This window comes from Rhinolophus hipposideros (assembly GCF_964194185.1).
Source record: "Rhinolophus hipposideros genome assembly, chromosome: 8".
NCBI lineage: Eukaryota > Metazoa > Chordata > Mammalia > Chiroptera > Rhinolophidae > Rhinolophus > Rhinolophus hipposideros.
The window spans coordinates 82,825,373-82,843,402 of NC_138054.1; the positions used below are offsets into that span (position 1 = coordinate 82,825,373).

Consider the following 18,030-nt stretch of genomic DNA (forward strand, 5'->3'; position numbering starts at 1 on the left):
TAATAACTAAAATGTTCAGGTTTTAATGAAACCACTCGTTATTCCAAGATTCAGGAAGGTCTCAAACAATGAAAAAAGACAATCAATAGATGCCAATCCTGAGATGACAGAGGTTACAATTATCTAACAGATTTTAAAGCCGCCATTATAAAATGCATCAATAAATAATTACAAAGAGCAGAGAGTGTCAGGAACCTGTGGGACCAGCACAAATGGCCTAACAATGCTGAGTCCTGGAAGGAGAGGAGAAACAGGGCAGGCTGGAAAAGTGCTCAAAGAAATCATGGGCGAAAACTTCCCAAATTTGACAAGACATAAACCTCCAGATTCAATGAGTGAAATGAGCTCCAGACAGGATAAACACCCCAAAAGTGACCAAGACACACTCTTGTCAAACTTCTGAAAATTGAAGACAAAAATCGCAAGAGAAAAGAATGAGAGAGAAATGGTTTAGGGAAAAGAATTCAAATGACAGATTTCTCATCAGAAAAAACATGAAGGTTACAAGGAATTGGCACATTTTTTTCAAGTGCTGAAAAGAACCATCAATCCAGATGTGGTATTAGGTGACACAAAATAATTGTTTTTTAGGGTGATAATGGCATTGTAAGTATGTAAGAAATTGTCTATTATTATTATACAAGCACACTGAAGTATGTTGGGACCACTAGTGTCTCTAATACAATGTTGAATGTAAATGGTGAGAGCAAATCTCATTGCTGGTTCCCCATCTTAGGAGGAAAGCCTTTTCATTATTAAATATTAGCTATATGTTTTTTTGTATATGCCTTTTGTCAGTTTGAGGAAATTCCTTTCTGTTTGCTGAGAGTTCTTTTTTTCTTCTTCACAAATGATTACTAAATCTTGTTAAATGGTTTTCTCACATCTATTGAGATGACCACATGGGTTTTATTTTCTGGTTAGTATAGTCGATTGTATTGACTGATTTTCAAATACAAATCTACCCAGTATTCCCGGTATGCAACCCACTGAATCATGATGTATAATCCTTTTTATATACGACTGTATTTGATTTGCTAAAGAATTTTTGTGTCTGGGTTCACTGGTGTGGTTCTTGCTGAGTCCTATGGTATATTTAATGTCATAAAAACTCTGATCTTTTTTTAGAAGGTTAAAAATGAGACTAAGTCTTGTATTTACCCATGTTTACCATTTCCAGCATGCTACCTTTTTTGTGTGTGCCCTGAGGGCCAGGGCACAGAAGCCCTGGTGGCTGCTCCTTCCCTAGAGCTGCAAGGCCACGAACACGGCCACGCAGGAACTAGTGCTGGAAGCTAGCTCCTGAGGTGAGCGAAGGGCACCGTAGGGATCCAATCAAAAGCCCAAATCCAAAGGCCTTTTTTCTGAAAAAGTCCCTTTGCCATCACAGGGAAACACCCTGCAGACAAAGTTTTATTCTTTACAGAAGAGTCTGTGCCTTTCGCCCCCCACCTGTCTTCATCCACAGCAAAGTAGACAGCTGGTCCCCCGAGAGGGCCGTGGCAGTCCCGTGTGCCCCAGTTGCGACGAGGCCTGGGATGGGCTGGGAGGCCCAGTCCTAAGTGCCCGTCAGTCATCGTCTTGTTCCTCCGATTCCTCTTCCGACGGGGGGGCGCTCTCTGGCAAGTCGTCTCCCATCTGCTGGAACTTCCCAGACTCTGCATCCCACATGTATTTGATGGTCACCTTGAATTCAGCCATCTCATAACCGAAAAGCTTCTGCAAGAGAGGCCAAGGAACCAAGAGTCAGGAGGAGCGAGTATGATCAGGAGTCTCTGCGGTAACCCCCCCTCCACACACCCCCCAACAGCCTGCAGATGGCTGGGAGGGCGGGACTCACCAGGACGCGGGCCTGCTCTGGGGTCAGCACGTCGCCCTCCTTGCACACCTCATAGTCGGACAGCAGGGTCACCACACCTGCAGAGAGGGGGGCCACCACACAGTTACCCCTGGCACAGCTTTCTGTCCGCTGCCCAGAGCTGGGAGGGATCCGTTTGGCCACCTGTCCCCCCCACCAGTCCAGTACACGCTGGGGCAGGGATTCAGCGACAGCATTCAGCTGCCCGTGACGGTGTTCGGGGTACAGTGACCACCTCCCTCTGTCCCTGAAGTGCTGTATTCTGGCTGTAAGTTACTGTCCACATTCACTCTAGTGATCAGGCGGGCACTCTCAGCCCCCCCTTTCTTATGAGAAAATGGAGGCTGGCAGACGTAACCTGCTCAGCCAGAAAGGGGAGTGGGGCGCTGTCGGGCTTGGGAGCCTGTGCTCTTGGCCGCTAAGCTATGACCTTGCAGCTCCAGGGACTTCCCCGTACCTCTCTTGAGGGCAGTGGGCAGGCCCAGCTGCCTCAGCTGGGGCTCCATGGAGTGGGGGAACTGCTCCAGGGGCCCTGGGTCCAGGCTCACGGTGAAAGTTGCTTTGTTTCCAGCGCGGGCGTAGTCCATTTCTGTGTATTTTGTGAACCACCTAGGGGAAAGAGAAGTGGTAGGAGGGGAGATTCCTGACGGCCACACACAGCCCCCTGAAGCCAGGCTCCCCCTGGGCCTTCCCTCCTTCGCAGCAATCTCAGCGGCTAGCTGCAGCCAGCCTGGAGCACGGTACTGGAGAGAACCCAGCACCAGGGTTCTAGGAACCGCTTCTTACTTGGTGCCTCCACTGTACAAAGCCCCCAGCGTCCTCACCAACCTTTAGACACCCCTCCAAACCACTCACTCGTTCACTTCCTCCTTAGTGCGATTGGTGAAAAGGAGACCAACCTCACCCCTCAACTTCTTGCTGACCTAAAGAACAAAAGCAGGGTTGGTTTGGTCACATTAGAGCAGTGACTTTCAACCGGGGACAGTTTTGCCCCTTTACCCCCACATTTGGCAACATCTAGAGATATTTTTGGTTGTCACAGCTGGGTGTGTGCCCACCTGCACACCACTCTCTGGGTCAGGAGGTTAAAGGGGAACCGGAGCTTTAGCCAGACGGGCTCTCCTGATCCCCAGGCTGGCCAGATGGCTGGAGTGTGTGTCATGAGAGAGCAGCAGGCGGGAAGGCGGCTTGGCCTTGCCCCTCCAGGTGAGGGCCAGACTCACCTGATGCAGGTTGTCTTTGTACTCGTCAGATGGGCTTCGACCCAGGGCCACCATCATCACTTTGTTTTTGCCAAAGAACATCCTACAGAGAAGAGGGGTCCGTGAAAGAAGTGCCCTGTCTAGCCTTGCCTCCCATTAAGTGGAAACCAGTTGTAGTTCTCAGGAGTCGAGCCAGGCCCAGGCTGTTTTGTAGCTGGAGGCATGGCAGAGGCTCCCTCTTCTTCCACAAAGCTCTGCCCCCTCTGTCTCCAGCCCAGGGTCCCTTTCACTGTTTTCCTGTCCAGAGACCCTGACATTCACGTTTTGTCTGACACCACGAGTGTTATGTGCTAATCTGCCTGCCCCATCTGAATGTATGGAAGAGGCCCGTTTCATGGTCTGAACCAGAGCTGGCTCGGCAAGAGACGACCAGAGCCACTCGTATTGTCATAGTTCCAGCCGAGGACAGGAACTCGCCACAGGGCTTGGGCAGCCTGCTCTCGGGTCAGCGCTGCATTCTGGAGCACATAATGACATTCTAGAACTGATGCGCTGTTCCTAAATGGACCAGACCCCAAGGGAAAGGGAGCCCCTTCTCCCAGAGGGGTCACTGCTCAAACATTCCCTGAGCACCTACCAAGTCCTACTCCACGGGGCACAGTACGAAGAGCAGCTGTAACAGGTAAAAAGTACCTTCGGCGGGGGAGTGGCACTTTGTCCTTATTAACCTGCCATCTGTGACCCAGGTACCCCAGGGGCAGTAGCTGCCACGTGCCCGACTGAGAACAGCCTCGCCCTTCCCCCTGCCTGCTCACCGGCTGTGCTTCCAGGCGTTCCGGATGTCCTTCAGCTTGGTATTCCTCATGTTGGCCACGGAGAAGATGTAGAGGTACTTGTACGTGTCCACACATTTCCGAAGCTGTGGAACAAGTCGCGGGGCTCTGGAGTTCAAGGGGTACCAGGATTGGGCAATACTCTGGCCTCCGATGGGAAAGGATAGCTCTAGGTAACTTACAACTGTGAAAGGTTAGAGCTGGGGGCCTCTAAGACAGGGTCCCGACGTATAGGGGCTCCCCTGGGACAAAGCAGGGGTGATCTCAAAGTGCAGGGGAAGCTGAGCCGCGGGTTAGGATCCCATGGTCTCTGACTGACCTGTGGCCTGTTCTCTTTGCTTTGTCTGTTAGTTGTTGATAACCCAGAAACTCTTAGCTACACTACGAAGGCACCTACTAAATGAAACAACTGAATCCTCGTTATTTACTCACATGGGCACACAGTTCAATGGTCCAACTCTGCCCACACTGCTGGCCACAGCCATGACGAGGTGGCCTCAAGGAAACAATCGTTATGCGGGAGGAGACTCCCTTTTATCCAGCCTGCAGCCCCGAAACAGTTGAGTTGGCGCATCTACCCACGTCTGCTAACTCCCAGACTTTTTACATTGGGCAGGCTAACAAATCCTTGTAAGCTTCAGTTACCCAACTGCAAAACAGGGCTAATGTCACCTCATGTGTGAGGCGGGCGTGGAATGATTCGTACGGAATGCAGCCCAGTGCAGGGCACAGAGGAAGGGCTCCACCCAAGCTGGAAATCATCACTATGGGAGTTGTACTGCTGCTGCCACTGGAGGAAAAAGGGCTGCTCAGCAGCTTTTTTTTTTTTTTTTTAAAAAAAACCAGTATGTTTCTCTAACATACAGTCCTACACACACCTTTATAAACCAAACACAAATTCTGGAAACAGCCCTTACCTCTTCTATCAGGTTCTGTTTCAGTTCCAAGCCTTTCTTGGCAGTTTTGGTTAAGGAAACTAATACAAAGAAGAAAAAGGAGAGACGATGAGAGACAAATCTGGATGTCCTGGAGACTCATTTTCTTCTTGCCTTTTGGTAGATCGGCTGGACCGAGCCCGTCTGAGGAGAGGCAGCCAGACTATCCCCAGGGTCCTCAGAGCGCCTACTTCTGATGTCTCTGAGCCTGGAGATCCTTTGATATATTTCCTGTTACTCAGACAAACAGGGTGTCCCTCAGAACCTTCTTAGTTTAGCTTAAACATCTGCCCTGAGGTGCGGAGGTGGGGCTTGTTCCTGCTCGCGGGAATGCTTCCAGTGGCAGAGCTGGTCTGCTGGCTGAGGCAGGTCTCTTCCCGCTCTCGGCCACGTGCACAGAGACCATCTATGGATGGCCTCTGCTGTGCAATGATGAGCCTGGGGACTGACCGTCTCTTCTCTGCCACATCCTGTTTTGCAGTTTGGACTCAAGGATGCAGCAATGCCACTTTGGAGAGGGACAAGCACCTCTACTATAACAAAAGCTAGGGCCTCATTTGCCTCTTATCCGGACGGGTTTGGATTTGCCAGATGTCATCAGGGCTCCCTCCACAGAACCCACGAACACTTAACAGCATCAAATGCAAAACCCAGGGTGCCTCCAGGAAACGGCCACCTCTTAGTCACCCGGCCTGGCGTCTAGTCCCTCCTCAAAAGGCACATATACAGAAAGGTAATCACACCAGTCAGAGGCAGGACAGGAGGACAAACAAAAGAGTTGCCCATTTCCTGTCACTTCCGCTGCTACATCTGTGAGCCAAGCACCACCCTCCGTTGGATTACTGCTCTTGATGCTTCCGTCGTTGCCTCCACTTTACCCAGTCCGTTCTCAACACGGCAACGAGGGTGGTATTTTAAAAGTAAAGTCAAACCATATCGTTCTTGTGCTCAAGCTCTCAGATGCCCACCCATTTCACTGGGATGCGAAAGCCAATTCCTTGCAAAGGTCCTAAAAGCCCTGCCCGCCCTGCCACGCCCCAGCTCTGCTCCGGCCCCACTGGCCTCTTGTCCCAGAACACATCCAACACGCCCCCACTCCAGCCCCGTTGCCCCCGGGGTTCCCCCTCCTTGGAACACCGCTCTCCAGGTAACTCCGTAGGTCGCTCCCTTCCTTTCCTCAGCTGTCTGCTCATTTGCCGTTTCACCAAAGACCTCCGGTCACGTCCCTCACCTCCCTCTCCTTTACTCCGTGGGATGCATCACTATCTGACTTGACTCATTCAAGTTTTGGTGTTTCGGTGGGATCCACTTCCCATGGCTGAAACGTCAAGCTCGGTGAAGGCTCTCAGCCTTCCTCGTTGTAACCGCCGTATCCGTCGGTGCCGAGCGAGCGAGTGCCCGGCCCCTAGACGCTGGCGGAGTGACTACGCCAAACGGCCGGGGTGGGACGGGCGCCACCGTGGTAAAGAAGACTCTCCGAGCAGGTGCTCTGGGAGCTGACCGCTCAGAGTCCGCCGAACGCAAGTCGGAGCACGAGCAGGCCAGGTCGCAGCGCCTGCAAGGAAAGAGCCCGGCCCGGGAACGAGCCCGTGCGAGAGAAAGGGAAGGGCGACCAGGTGGCGAGAGCGCGGTGCTAAGGGCAACGGGCGGCCTGGGAAAGACGGGCCGAGGCGACATGGGGCGCAGCCCGGAGCCCGGAAGCTGGTCCCCGGCCCAGGAGGCCTTGGAAGAGCAGTCGAAGCTGGGAAACAGTCCCCGCTCGCTTCGCACGGCCCGGCTCCCGCTCCCTCTGCGCGGCGCGCGCCCGCCGCTAGCTACCAGCAAGCCCGCGGAGCAACCCACGGAGGCCCCGGCGCCCCATTCTGTGCCCCACGCCCCCATCGCAGCCCGTGGGGTCCCAACCGGGTCCCAACGGCCCCTTCACCCACCTTTCTTGTCGCGCTTGGATTTGGGCATCTCGCTGCAACCACGTGCGGCGGAAGGCGGGGAGGCCGCTTAGGCCCCCGGCGGCGCGGGGGCCGCTGGGATGGCCCTCGGGAGCTGCCCTCGTGCGCGCCTGACCCAATTTGCGGTGCGGCCCGCTTCTCCCCGCCTGGCTTCCACCTGCGCTCTTCCGCACGTTTCCAGGTGGACTCTCGGCGCGCTCGGAAGCCTCCAACTCCCGGGCGCCCCACCGAGGGTTTGTGTGCGGCCCCGACGCTGTGGTTCCCGCGGAGGCGGAGCCTGCGGAGGCGGAGCCTGCGGCGCGGTGCATGCCGGGGCGTCAGCGGGCGGGCCCGGGCACCCGTCATGGCGGCGACGGCGGCGGCGGCCCGCTTCTGGCTTTGCGCTGCCTTGCTTCTTCCTGCGGCAGCGGTGTACGAAGACCAAGTCGGCAAGTTTGATTGGTGAGTCCGTGCGGGACCTCTTCGGGAACAACCTCTTTGGCTGTTTTCCCAGCCCCCGCCAAGGGGCGGGCGGTTCCCATGCAGCAGGACCGTGCATCACTTACAGGGAGGGCTCAGTGCAGAAACAGAAGGTGGGACCCTTGTGCAAAAGCTGCAGGGTGTTAGACGGGGACCGCAGAGCATCAAACCAAACGTCGGTGGCCCTTCTCGGGCACGGGTACGAGTCGAGGGGATTATTGTGAGTCCTAAACTACGGCCTGTGTCTCCTCCCTTCCAGCCCCGGCGCTGGGTTCAGGGGCCCGCAGGTCGCACGTCACCCAGGGGGTGCCATTCAGGGAGGTGCCGTTCCCTCACCCGGTCGCGCCCTTCCTCACCTGCCACCCCACACCTCCCGTAAGGCCTTGCTTTTGTTTGAATCTGAATTTCGCTACTAGAGAGCCGTGTAGTTTTGGGGAAAGTGACGTAACCGCTCTGCCACGGTTTCTTTTTCTGAAAAACGATTTGCTCCTACCGGTCCGTTACCTCCTGCAGTTGTAAGGAGGAGTGAGATAATTCTCTTAAATTAACACAAGGCCGGGCTCATTACTATTACTACGCAGGGAACATTCTAACATTCAGGCCCCGCTGAGATACCTCCTCCTCTTTGAAGTCTTGTTTGCATCAGGCAAATTACCGTGTTTCCCCCAAAATAAGACCTCGCTGGACAGTCAGCTCCAATGTGTCTTTTGGAGCAAAAATTAATACAAGACCCGGTATTACATTGTATTATGTTATATTATGTTATATTTTATTATATACTATATAAGACCGGATCTTATGTTAACTTTTGCTCCAAAAGACACATTAGAGCTGATTGTCTGCCTACATATTATTTTCAGGGAAACACGGTAATTCTCTTACTTGTTGAGTGTCTGTAGTGGGTCATTGGTTGTTCTGGGTGCTGGGGGTACCGAGACGTGAAGGAGCTCATGGGGCAGATATACGGTACGTCCTCACTTAATGTCATCAATAGGTTCTGCGCCTTTAAACAAAACGACAGACATCCAAACCAATTTTACCGTAGGCTAATTGATATAAACAAGAGTGAAGTCCCTAAGGCAAATCATTATAATGAAACGGTGTTATTCAAGGACCTACTGTTTAAGTGTGGGATACAAGATGGTATGACAAATGCAACATAAGTCATATTTTTAATGATGTGGGGAAAGGCCTACAATATAACATGTATGTATTGCACATATACAGCATATTGGGTATGATTCCAATGAACAGAATACTAGGTATATGAAATTTACAAATGGAAAAATACAAAGAAATACACCAAAACATTAAAAAGTTTATGGTGGTGGTATTTTAGGCATTTTTGATTTTTTTTATACTTTTATGCATAAGCAGGCATTATCTTTATAGTCCAGACAAAAGTTAGTTATCTTAAAAGAGCATGGGGTTTAGAGTCAGAAGGTCTTACTTTCATGTTCTAGTTCTGACAGTGATTCGTTGACATCAGTGGACTTTGGTTAATTACCTGTAAAATGAGAGTAATAATATTTGTCCTGCATATGTCCTAGAGTGTTCAGTGGATGCAGTGAGAATAAAGTATGTGGAAATACAGGTAGAAACTGTCAAATGTCACATAAGCCTATCTTTCTACTACCAGCTCAGTTTCTTCTTTAAAAAAAAAAAATTAGACCAAACAACATCATGACAAAAGAAGTTCCGTGTAAATATTATGCGTTTAATTTGCTAGAGAATGCAGTACTTCATTAACAGCAATGTGGGAGCACCTCCTATGTACTCGGTAGTTGGCCACACGAAGCTCATTATCTTCTCTTTATGCTTAGAGTGTTGAAAGTGATAAGACATAGTCCAAAGAAAGCATGAGCAATGGGTCACATGGATCCTGAACATGGAAAAGGCTGTAGAGAACAAAGGCCTGACCCAATCTATGGATTTTTGTTAGAAAATTTGCATAATTTTTTCTCCAGAGGTCTGTGAAAATAGAAGGGAAAGTTGGATTGTGTGCTTATGGACAACAGGATTTATGTCTCTTCCCTCATGTGTACTCTGAGCACCTAGCCCCACTATTAATGCAGAGAGGATTGTAACGTTTGTTGTCGTGGGATTTAGGCCAGGTGCTCTTCTGGGTATCACTTCTCTTGAGAGAAATATGTGCTTGCGTTTAGAAGGAAGACTGTTGCCTTTCTCATCTGTTAGGTATATTCTCTCTTCTTGTTCCCTTTGCTTCTGACTACATTGCATAGATCTTTTGCTTTTGGTCAGATCTCCTCATTAGCAAACACCCAAGGTAGGTATGATGATGATAACTCACATATTTGTGCAGTGTCTTTTTTCAAAGCATTTTGTGTAGTGATGCTTTTGGCCCCTTATGTTTCCCTGTTCTCTTTTCTTTAGGAGACAGCAGTATGTTGGGAAGCTCAAGTTTGCTTCCTTGGAATTTTCCCCTGGATCCAAGAAGTTGGTTGTGGCCACAGAGAAGAATGTGATTGCAGCATTAAATTCTCGGACTGGGGAGATCTGTGAGTGAATTATGTAGACTAGTTAGCTTGGCATGGAATGGCTGACCATAGTGAAGCCAGAATGGCTTGTCAAGTCTGCCCGGCTGGTTCCCCAGTTAGGGAAGTCAGCCGAAAGATGTCATCTCTTACTGGATTCTGACCTTTTTTCCAGTCTCGTCATTTAATCCTGTAACTGGCCTTTGTAGTTTATTCCCTCAGCCCAAGTCCTGAGTGTTCTTAAATATGATATTGCTGCAAAAAACATGTGATTCCATTTTGCACTAAAGATTTGGATGCCTCCCCTGTTCCCTCATTATTTTACTGCTTTTATAGATGTTTTTTAGGCACTAAAATCATGGATAGGTAATTTATAATCACTATTTTTCCTGTGAATCACAGTGGATTTTGTTAATTTTGTCACTGTTCTTTTATATGTTTGATGGGGATTAGAAGTGCAGAGACCCCAGATTGGGACAGTAGCAGCTCCTCTCAACCCCTCCTTCCCTCATTACTCAGCGAGTGGGAGTGCATCATTACGTTATTTGGAATCCTTCCTTCTCTTGAAATAAAACTGGACATTGCTGTGCGAACCAAGACTTCTTTAGTTCTTTGCTACCCATCTACTTGGATGCCTCTCTTCAGTTCGTAGTAATGTCTGCCTCTTGTCTCTCAGTGTGGCGCCATGTGGACAAGGGCACGGCAGAAGGCGCTGTGGATGCCATGTTACTGTACGGACAGGGTAAGCAGAGTCCTGCTTTGTCTCTATCATGTGTCGGCTCCCTCTCCCCATTCCTTGGTTCCTTCCTTCTGCAGAGTCTGGTAGGGAATGGAGAAGGAAAGAACAGGTATGCAAATAGCTCATACTTGCACTCATACATCAGAGGTGAAGCCACTGCTCACAGGCCCCAGGAGGCTGCAGAGCACCAGTTTGGGAGTTGACGTCACCATGGTCTTTTCTCTTCCAGATGCAATCACTGTGTCCAATGGAGGTCGGATCATGCGTTCCTGGGAGACTAATATCGGGGGCCTGAACTGGGAGATTACCTTGGACAGTGGCAGGTAGAGGGGAAGATGCTGTGTTTTATCTTGGCTTGGTTCAAGGCTTTACTGGAACCCAGATCTTCATGGGCAGCAACTTTGGGCCTTTTGGCTTTTTCCCCAGGGACCACGACAGAGCCAAAGAGCCTCAAACACCCAGTTTTTGATGTTTTTGAAGTAATGGAACACATGTGTTTACTTAGCCAGCATTTATTGAGCATTTATTAGCTGCAGACCTCTCAGCTAGATGCAGTGTTTGTATTTGACTATTTTTCCTAATCTTACCGTGACTGGAGAGCTTTGCAATGTTCTAGATGTAAGAACATAATATAAAACTTTCATTGTTTTTTTAAAAAAATTATTTTTTTCAGTGACAGTTCACATTCAGTATTACTTTGTATTAGCTTCAGATGTACAGTATCGTGGTTAGACAGTTACATAATTTATGCAGTGATTCCCCCCAATTAGCCTAGAATCCCCCTGGCACTATATATAGATAGTTGTTGCAACATTGTTGACTACATTCTCTGTGCTGTACTTTACATCCCCTAAAACTGTCAGTGTTTTAATTTTATGTTTAGAGAACAACTTGAGCTACTGTTACATCTGTTGGAGTTATTTGATAGTGTCCTTTGCATTAGCTTATACACCTGCTGTGCAGTCAGGAAACACTTGGGGAGTCCCCAGGCAGTGGGAACACATTTAAATAGGAGACAGTTTTTGTCGTCAAGGAACTCGTTGTCAGTTGAGGGAGGTAGGCGTGTAGTCTAGTAATGACAGTACTGTCTGAAGGGTTGCATCGTAGAGCGTTGGCCTGGTTGCTGTGAAGTCCTGGGGGAAGAAGGGAACAACCTTAGGATATTCAGGGGGTTCAGGGAAGCTGTCCTGCCCACTGGTTGAAAGTGTAGTCTCTCAAGTCAGCTAACCAGAGGCAGAGCCAGGCTTAGGATCCGGATGTGTTTGACCCCCAAAGCCTGTTTTCTTACCTGCTAAGCTGCAGTGGTAGTGTTCCAGATTGTCTCCTCTAGCCTGAGGCCTTGGAGGCGTGGGCCTGCTCACCGCTGTACCTGTGCTCAGTTTCCAGGCACTTGGGCTGGTAGGCCTGCAGGAGTCAGTGAGGTACATTGCGGTCCTGAAGAAGACCACTCTTGCCCTCCATCACCTCTCCAGTGGGCACCTAAAGTGGGTGGAACATCTCCCAGAAAGGTAAGCTGCCTTCCCACCAGGTGGTGCTACCTGGTTCTGCTCTCTACAAGCCCTCCTTCTCCTTTAGGACTGAAGCCTTTGCTTTGGCCCAGATTTGCCTTATGTTGTCATCAAGTGTGGTGTGTTGGGCTTATTACATCGGCCTGAACTCAAGGGCTGTGCTACCTCTGGGGTTTCCTTCGCAGTGAGGAGCAAACTCTCAAACTGGGCACAAGAGCCAGTCGAGCAAGGTGCAAGGCTCACTCGCTCGTGGTCAGACTCTAGGCTTTTTGACTTCTAGTTCAGTTTAGACTGAGCCTTTCATATTAAGTTAAGAATTAGAACAGTCCAAGAAGGCCCAGGGTAGGAGCTGAGAGAGGTTTGAGATGGTTTGCAGAGGTCCTGGTGGTGGGAAGCATTCAAGCTGTGAAGAAACAGGAGGGAGGGAGGAAAGGAAAGGATCTGTTCAGACCACCTGGGGCAGTTTTCAGATTTTTAAGGCGGGGATCCAAAACTCAGATTTCCATGGGGCCCAGTGCATAGAGATACCAGGTGGAATCTAGGAGCAAAGCAGGCCCACTGTGGACTCTTCGGAGCTGCAGTGTGCCTGGCCTACCTCGAGGGGGCAGCCTTACTCAGCTGATAGGTGCCCTGGAGGAATGTAGGGTAGGTCTAGTGTTGCCACATCTTACTTTTTAAGAAAAGCTGGAAATCTGATTTTTACATGTAAAATATCAGTTCTAAATGTGGACAACTAACTAAAACAAAACACAACACAACAAACCCAACTGTGTGAGCCAAAAAAAACCCAACTGGGGCTGCTAGTTTATGGCATCTGGCTAAGGACCTGGCAGCTTGGTTTTGGATGACCCCCGAGGATGGCCCTGGTCTGCGGCTAACACTGTTGCTCCCTGCTTTTCCTTTCCTCTCTCAGTGACAGCATCCATTACCAGATGGTCTATTCCTACGGCTCTGGGGTGGTGTGGGCCCTCGGTGTTGTTCCCTTCAGCCACGTGAACATTGTCAGGTTTAATGTGGAAGATGGAGAGATTGTGCAGCAGGTAAGGTCAGGCATCTGAGGAGCCGTGTGGATCGAGGGGCATCGGGAGCGCCCTTCTTTGCCCTGGGGACCAGGGAGCTTGGCTGGGCAGTTGCAAAAGCCATTTAAGGTCCCTGCTTCTGGTCAGTTGGAGGCCTTTTCCTCATCAAGTATTTAAAGCCCTCGCGTTCACACATGGTGCTCTCCTGGGATGGCTGAAAAAACTGCATAGATCTATTCGTTGCCTGCAAGTGTAATATCTTGCAAGATAATACCATAAAATAATGATAGAGAAACCACATGTGACAAATAAGAGAAATGCTTATCACAAGTGGGGTATTAAAAATGATTTGGTATATTTTTCTAGTAGTCAGAAAACTGGTTTTTCTCTAGCTTTGGAGCTTTCGGGAGGCTGGGGGGACAGGACTAACTCTTTGGAGCCAACCGTGAAGAACCATGTGCTTAGGCCCCCCCCGGGGGGGGGTTGGTGGTGACATTGCTGATAAGCTGAGAGGGCGTTGTTAAAAATCCTCACAGGCCTTCTGTTACGATGTCTTTCCCGTAGGTCAGGGTTTCGACTCCCTGGCTGCAGAGTCTCACCGGAGCCTGTGGTATGGTGGATGAGGCTGTCCTGGTCTGCCCTGACCCAAGTTCATGGTCCCTCCAGACTCTGGCCCTGGAGATCGAGTGGGAATTGAGGCAAATCCCACTGCAGGTGAGAGGCTATCGCTGCTTCCCCCGGCCCGAGGCATGGCTTTAGCCGCTTGGAAGAGTTTGCTAGTGTCACTGCTTCCTTCCTGCCTTGGCAGCTGTTGGCAGAAGGTCAGGCCTCTGGCTGAACTGGTGAAAGGGGAAGTGGGCCACTCTCCTCTCTGGAGAACCTGAATGGGAGCTTCTAGAGACATGTGCCATGGCCTGGTTACTTTCACTGGCCAAGGGGGGCAGAGGATGGAAGCCCGGGATGGAAAACCGACTTCTTGGCTTCTAGCCCTAACCTTCCTCCTCCTTGCCTCTCAGTCTCTCGGCTTAGAATTTGCTAGTGGATTCCAACCCCGGGTCCTGCCCACACAGCCTCACCCAGTGGATCCTTCTCGGGCGCAGTTCTTCCTACACTTGTCCCCAAGCCACTATGCCCTGCTGCAGTACCATCACGGAGTCCTGGGTCTGCTCAAAAACTTCCCACAGGTAATGCAGGCAGCATGGTTTGCCCGGATTCAGGAGGAGCTAGACACAGGTGCTAGAAACCCCTGCCTTTAAAACTAGACACATTTGCTCGAGATAGAAGACATCTGTTCATACGGGGTTCGAGAGGGGTTAGCCTGAGAGCAGAAATGGGATGCCTTTTCTTCTGAGAGTTACAAAGGACCTGTAGAGTAACACTGGCGCCTTCCCCTGAGTCCGCAGGAAAGTGGGGGCATTAATTAGAGATTCCCGCACATATAAGAGCAGAGTGGGATTGAGGATTGACCTGTGCCGGAGGTCGTGAGAGGCCTGTTTTTAGCTGTGGATGCCCTCCTCTGCTCTCACATGGCGTGGCCATCACGCTCCTTTCAACTTCAAGGCCTACGGGCCTCCCTGTAGAAGTGACCCTCTGGAAGGCTGGGGGCTAGGAGAGGCCCCATTTAGGAGCTGACCGCCTGTTCTCCCCCCAGACTGCCCTAGTGAGCTTTGCCACCACTGGGGAGAAGACGGTGGCTGCAGTCATGACCTGTCGGAATGAAGCGGTGAGTGCTAAGAGTAACAGCATTTGAGGGTTTCCTTCCTCGTGTCTCCAGGAGCCCTGGGAACCAGAAGTCGGGGCACACTTTCCTGGTCACTTTGAACCCAGGGGGCTGGGGGCTGTGGAGAAGTATGTTCTCACTTCATCTGCAGAGTTTTCTGCACACCTCCTTGGTCCCCAGGAGTGGGCCCCTCACTTCATCCATCTGGGACCGGTGTGGGTTGCATAGGCTTTGTGGACAGGAATGAGAAACGAGGTTTGCCTTCTCCCAAGTGCTGCGAAGATAGATACAGGAGTTAGAGCTTCATCTTGGTCACTGGGAAGTGACCCTTAGGCTCACTTTTCTCCTGTCCTTCTCTTTTCCCTAGCAGAAACCTAGCAGTTCTGAAGATGGGTCAATGGGGAGCTTTTCGGAGAAGTGGAGTCCACAGGTAGGGTGTGGCATTGGGCAGTGTCCCAGATCTAGAGACACAGGGGGTCACCTGTGAAGTTGGGGGAGCAGCTTAGGCTGTGCGCAGGTCTCCTAGAGTTTCCTGTCTCAGATGGGCTTTCCTAAGTTTCTGTAAGTGATTTTTCTCTTGATCCTTTTTAGTTGGGAGATTGGCAAGTAGAATTTCTAGAATCTGTTCTTAACCATGGTCTCCTCTGGGCCTCAATTTCCCCATTTCTTTTGTGGTCCTGGCTGGTATTGTTGAGGGGTAATCTGTGCAGTGGCACTGAGGCACAGTGTGGGACCCCGGCTGGAGGCACAGGTTTCTGCTGTGGCTTCCATCTCGTCAGCTTTTCCGAAGGGGTTTGTGATTTCCCTGCCTACGCTTTTCCCTCTCTTTGGCAAGTCTCTGCCACACTGTACTGGCTTCCTTCTGAAACAGGCAGAGTGGCTGTCATTTTATTTATTTACTCAGGTATCGATTTCTGCCTTAGGAATTAGCTTTCTTTTCTCTCTTATTTTTCTTTGCACATATTTCCTTTTCAGGCCTGTGTCCTTCTCTAGGGTGTTTGTCCCCCCAGTTCTTGGACTTCCTTTGGGGGACTTTGTTTGGGGCGACCCCTCTAGTTGACCCATGCCGTCTGTATCCCTAGGACTCGCTGGCTTGCTTCAACCAGACCTACGTCATTAACCTCTACTTGGTGGAGACAGGTCGGCGACTGCTCGACACCACAATCACCTTTAGCCTGGAACAAAACGGCACTCGTCCTGAGCGGGTGAGGGGAACCCTTCAACAGACCAGGCCACAGCCACGGGGCCTGATTAGGGCTGTCTGGATGTGGGTTCTAGTTCTTCTTGAGCCACTGAATTGTCATAAACCCCTGTGAATAACAGGAAAAGTAAGTACCATTTATGCCACTTGTCACTGTGCCAGGCACCGTGCTAAGCTTTCACTTCTGCACTAATTGATTGAACCCTTTCCACCGTCTCGTGAGGTGCTTATTACTGCCCTCGTTTTATAAGCGAGAAAACTGTCTAGTGGGGTTCAGGGTCCTTTCAGAGGCACAGAGCTGGTGAGCAGTCCCTCAGCCTGCAGCCTGCACTCGTAGTTGCTGCCCAGCATCGCCTTTGTCACACGTAGTTGTGCGCCCCAGGCTGTCTGGGCTGTGACTCCTTTATTTCTGAAGTGGGGAGTCCCGTCCTTGCCTCCTGCTTGTTTTGTGGGGTGTGATTGGCGCATAGTGAATCATGGTACCCGAGAAACACTCAGGTTCCTCCATGGAGAGGTCTGAGCTCGAGCTTAGCACCGTTGTGTTGACGCCTAAAAATTCTTGTCATCGTGCTGGAGTCCAGGCACTGTCTCTGTTGTTCAGACATCAGGTAATGCCACGACCTGGACCACTCCTGAGGTTTTGAACCTTGGGGTCTGGTGCTCTAAGAGGCGTTTGGATTCTCACTGACGGCGTGGCCTTGACTGTTTGGCTTATAGATGTACATTCAGGTGTTTTTGAAGAAGGATGACTCTGTGGGCTACCGGGCCTTGGTCCAGACAGAGGATCACCTGCTACTTTTCCTGCAGCAGCTGGGTGAGTGGACCTCATTCAACCCATTTTTTTCCAGCCTGCTCATGAGTTCCAAGCAAACTTTATTTGGGGCTGTGGACAGGCTTCTGGGAAAGATTCAAGTGGAGTGTGCCCCGAATACTCTTTCTAGAGCCTATGTCCCCTGCTTTTGAATAATTCTTTAGCATTCTAAGGTGGGATAGAGAACTCGCGTCACTTGGCCTGTTGAATCCAGCCCCTTGCTCTGCCATTTCTCTCTTGCACACAAGAGCTGCAGGGATCCCACCAGGGCCACCAGGGAGAGTCTCTTCGGGAGATGAGGGAGGAGGGCTTAGCTTTGTGACCGTGGTTTCTGTAGCAGGGAAGGTGGTCTTGTGGAGCCGTGAGGAGTCCCTGGCAGAGGTGGTGTGCCTGGAGATGGTGGACCTCCCCCTGACGGGGGCACAGGCTGAGCTGGAAGGAGAATTTGGCAAGAAAGCAGGTATGCACGCAAGAGGTGGGGACCGGAGAGTTGCTGGAAGGGGAGCTCAGGGAAGGGGTGTGTTAGGTGCACCACAGGCGATACTGCCTCACGGCGTCCCCGGCTTCCGGGCGCGGCCATGTTGCCAGTCTCGTTTGAACGAGCTCTGTGACCAATTTCCAGTGCTTTTTAGCCATGCAGTTTATGTACCATTCTTTTCTCTGAACGGAGTGACCTGGGACTCCCTCTAGGGAAAGCTCCTGAGGGACAAATCATCTTAACTTAGTACAGTAGTAGCTACCAGTATCTGAGAACCTAAAATTTCAGGCACTATATACCCATGGTCCCCAGAGCAACAGCCAAACCTTTCTAGAGAGACATGACTGGGGCCGGCCGCAGTCCCAACCCCCAGGAAGGGCTTGGCTCCCTCCACTCTGATTCACTCCTGCCTCTCACGTCTCTCCCCTCCATCCATTCATCTCGCCAGCCAACAGATATTTACCGAGGGCCTACTCTGGGCCAGGCACCCTGCTAGGCATTGCGGATTTTCTTAAGCCGAGCATTAATTTGACTTTACTGTTTATTTTTGCTGCCTGGATTCAGCGATTCAAGGTAAAATGTGCTTCCTGCTGCCTTGTTGCTCGTTGCCTGCCCACGTGACTAGCTTTTGGTTAACTATGTTTTTCCTGATGTGCATCAACAAGGAATACACCGTGTGTGCGTGGACTGCTGGGGCTGTGCTTGGTCTGCTTGCCTCTCACTTCTGTTCCGTGAGCTGAGGTTGATGGAAAATAGACTAAGCAAAGGCACTCCTCCTTTTCCATGAGCACTTCCTGTGTACCCCGCACTGTGCCAAACCCTGCAT

At 50.7% G+C, this 18,030-nt stretch overlaps 2 protein-coding genes across 6 annotated transcripts in view; one reads left to right on the forward strand and one right to left on the reverse strand.

The window, feature by feature from the left end:
• On the reverse strand, window positions 1-7,046 carry MRTO4 (MRT4 homolog, ribosome maturation factor). Of its 2 annotated transcripts, XM_081055650.1 has the most exons (9): window positions 6,757-6,796; window positions 6,060-6,383; window positions 4,811-4,869; window positions 3,876-3,979; window positions 3,082-3,163; window positions 2,714-2,781; window positions 2,316-2,467; window positions 1,841-1,917; window positions 1-1,719 (listed from the first exon to the last, which is right to left on the reverse strand). In XM_081055650.1, the coding sequence occupies exons 4-9, from the start codon at window positions 3,923-3,925 to the stop codon at window positions 1,570-1,572; spliced, it is 579 nt and encodes a 192-aa protein (XP_080911776.1). In that variant the 5' UTR covers window positions 3,926-3,979; window positions 4,811-4,869; window positions 6,060-6,383; window positions 6,757-6,796; the 3' UTR covers window positions 1-1,569. The 2 variants fall into 2 exon arrangements, with proteins under 2 accessions (XP_080911776.1, XP_080911775.1); XM_081055649.1 differs by lacking the exon at window positions 6,060-6,383 and having other exon boundaries at window positions 6,757-7,046.
• EMC1 (ER membrane protein complex subunit 1) overlaps window positions 7,033-18,030 on the forward strand; it is a 23,985-nt gene continuing 12,987 nt past the window's right edge. The window contains exons 1-13 of one of the 4 annotated variants that reach the window (XM_081055632.1): window positions 7,033-7,215; window positions 9,628-9,752; window positions 10,405-10,470; window positions 10,697-10,790; window positions 11,847-11,975; window positions 12,889-13,015; window positions 13,559-13,708; window positions 14,011-14,178; window positions 14,646-14,717; window positions 15,082-15,144; window positions 15,797-15,919; window positions 16,633-16,729; window positions 17,067-17,186. In XM_081055632.1, the coding sequence (XP_080911758.1) occupies window positions 7,118-7,215; window positions 9,628-9,752; window positions 10,405-10,470; window positions 10,697-10,790; window positions 11,847-11,975; window positions 12,889-13,015; window positions 13,559-13,708; window positions 14,011-14,178; window positions 14,646-14,717; window positions 15,082-15,144; window positions 15,797-15,919; window positions 16,633-16,729; window positions 17,067-17,186 (1,432 nt within the window). In that variant the 5' untranslated portion in view covers window positions 7,033-7,117. Of the gene's footprint in view, window positions 7,216-9,627; window positions 9,753-10,404; window positions 10,471-10,696; window positions 10,791-11,846; window positions 11,976-12,888; window positions 13,016-13,558; window positions 13,709-14,010; window positions 14,179-14,645; window positions 14,718-15,081; window positions 15,145-15,796; window positions 15,920-16,632; window positions 16,730-17,063; window positions 17,202-18,030 lie in introns of all 4 variants that reach the window. The other 3 variants (XM_081055631.1, XM_081055633.1, XM_081055634.1) reach the window with 3 other exon arrangements.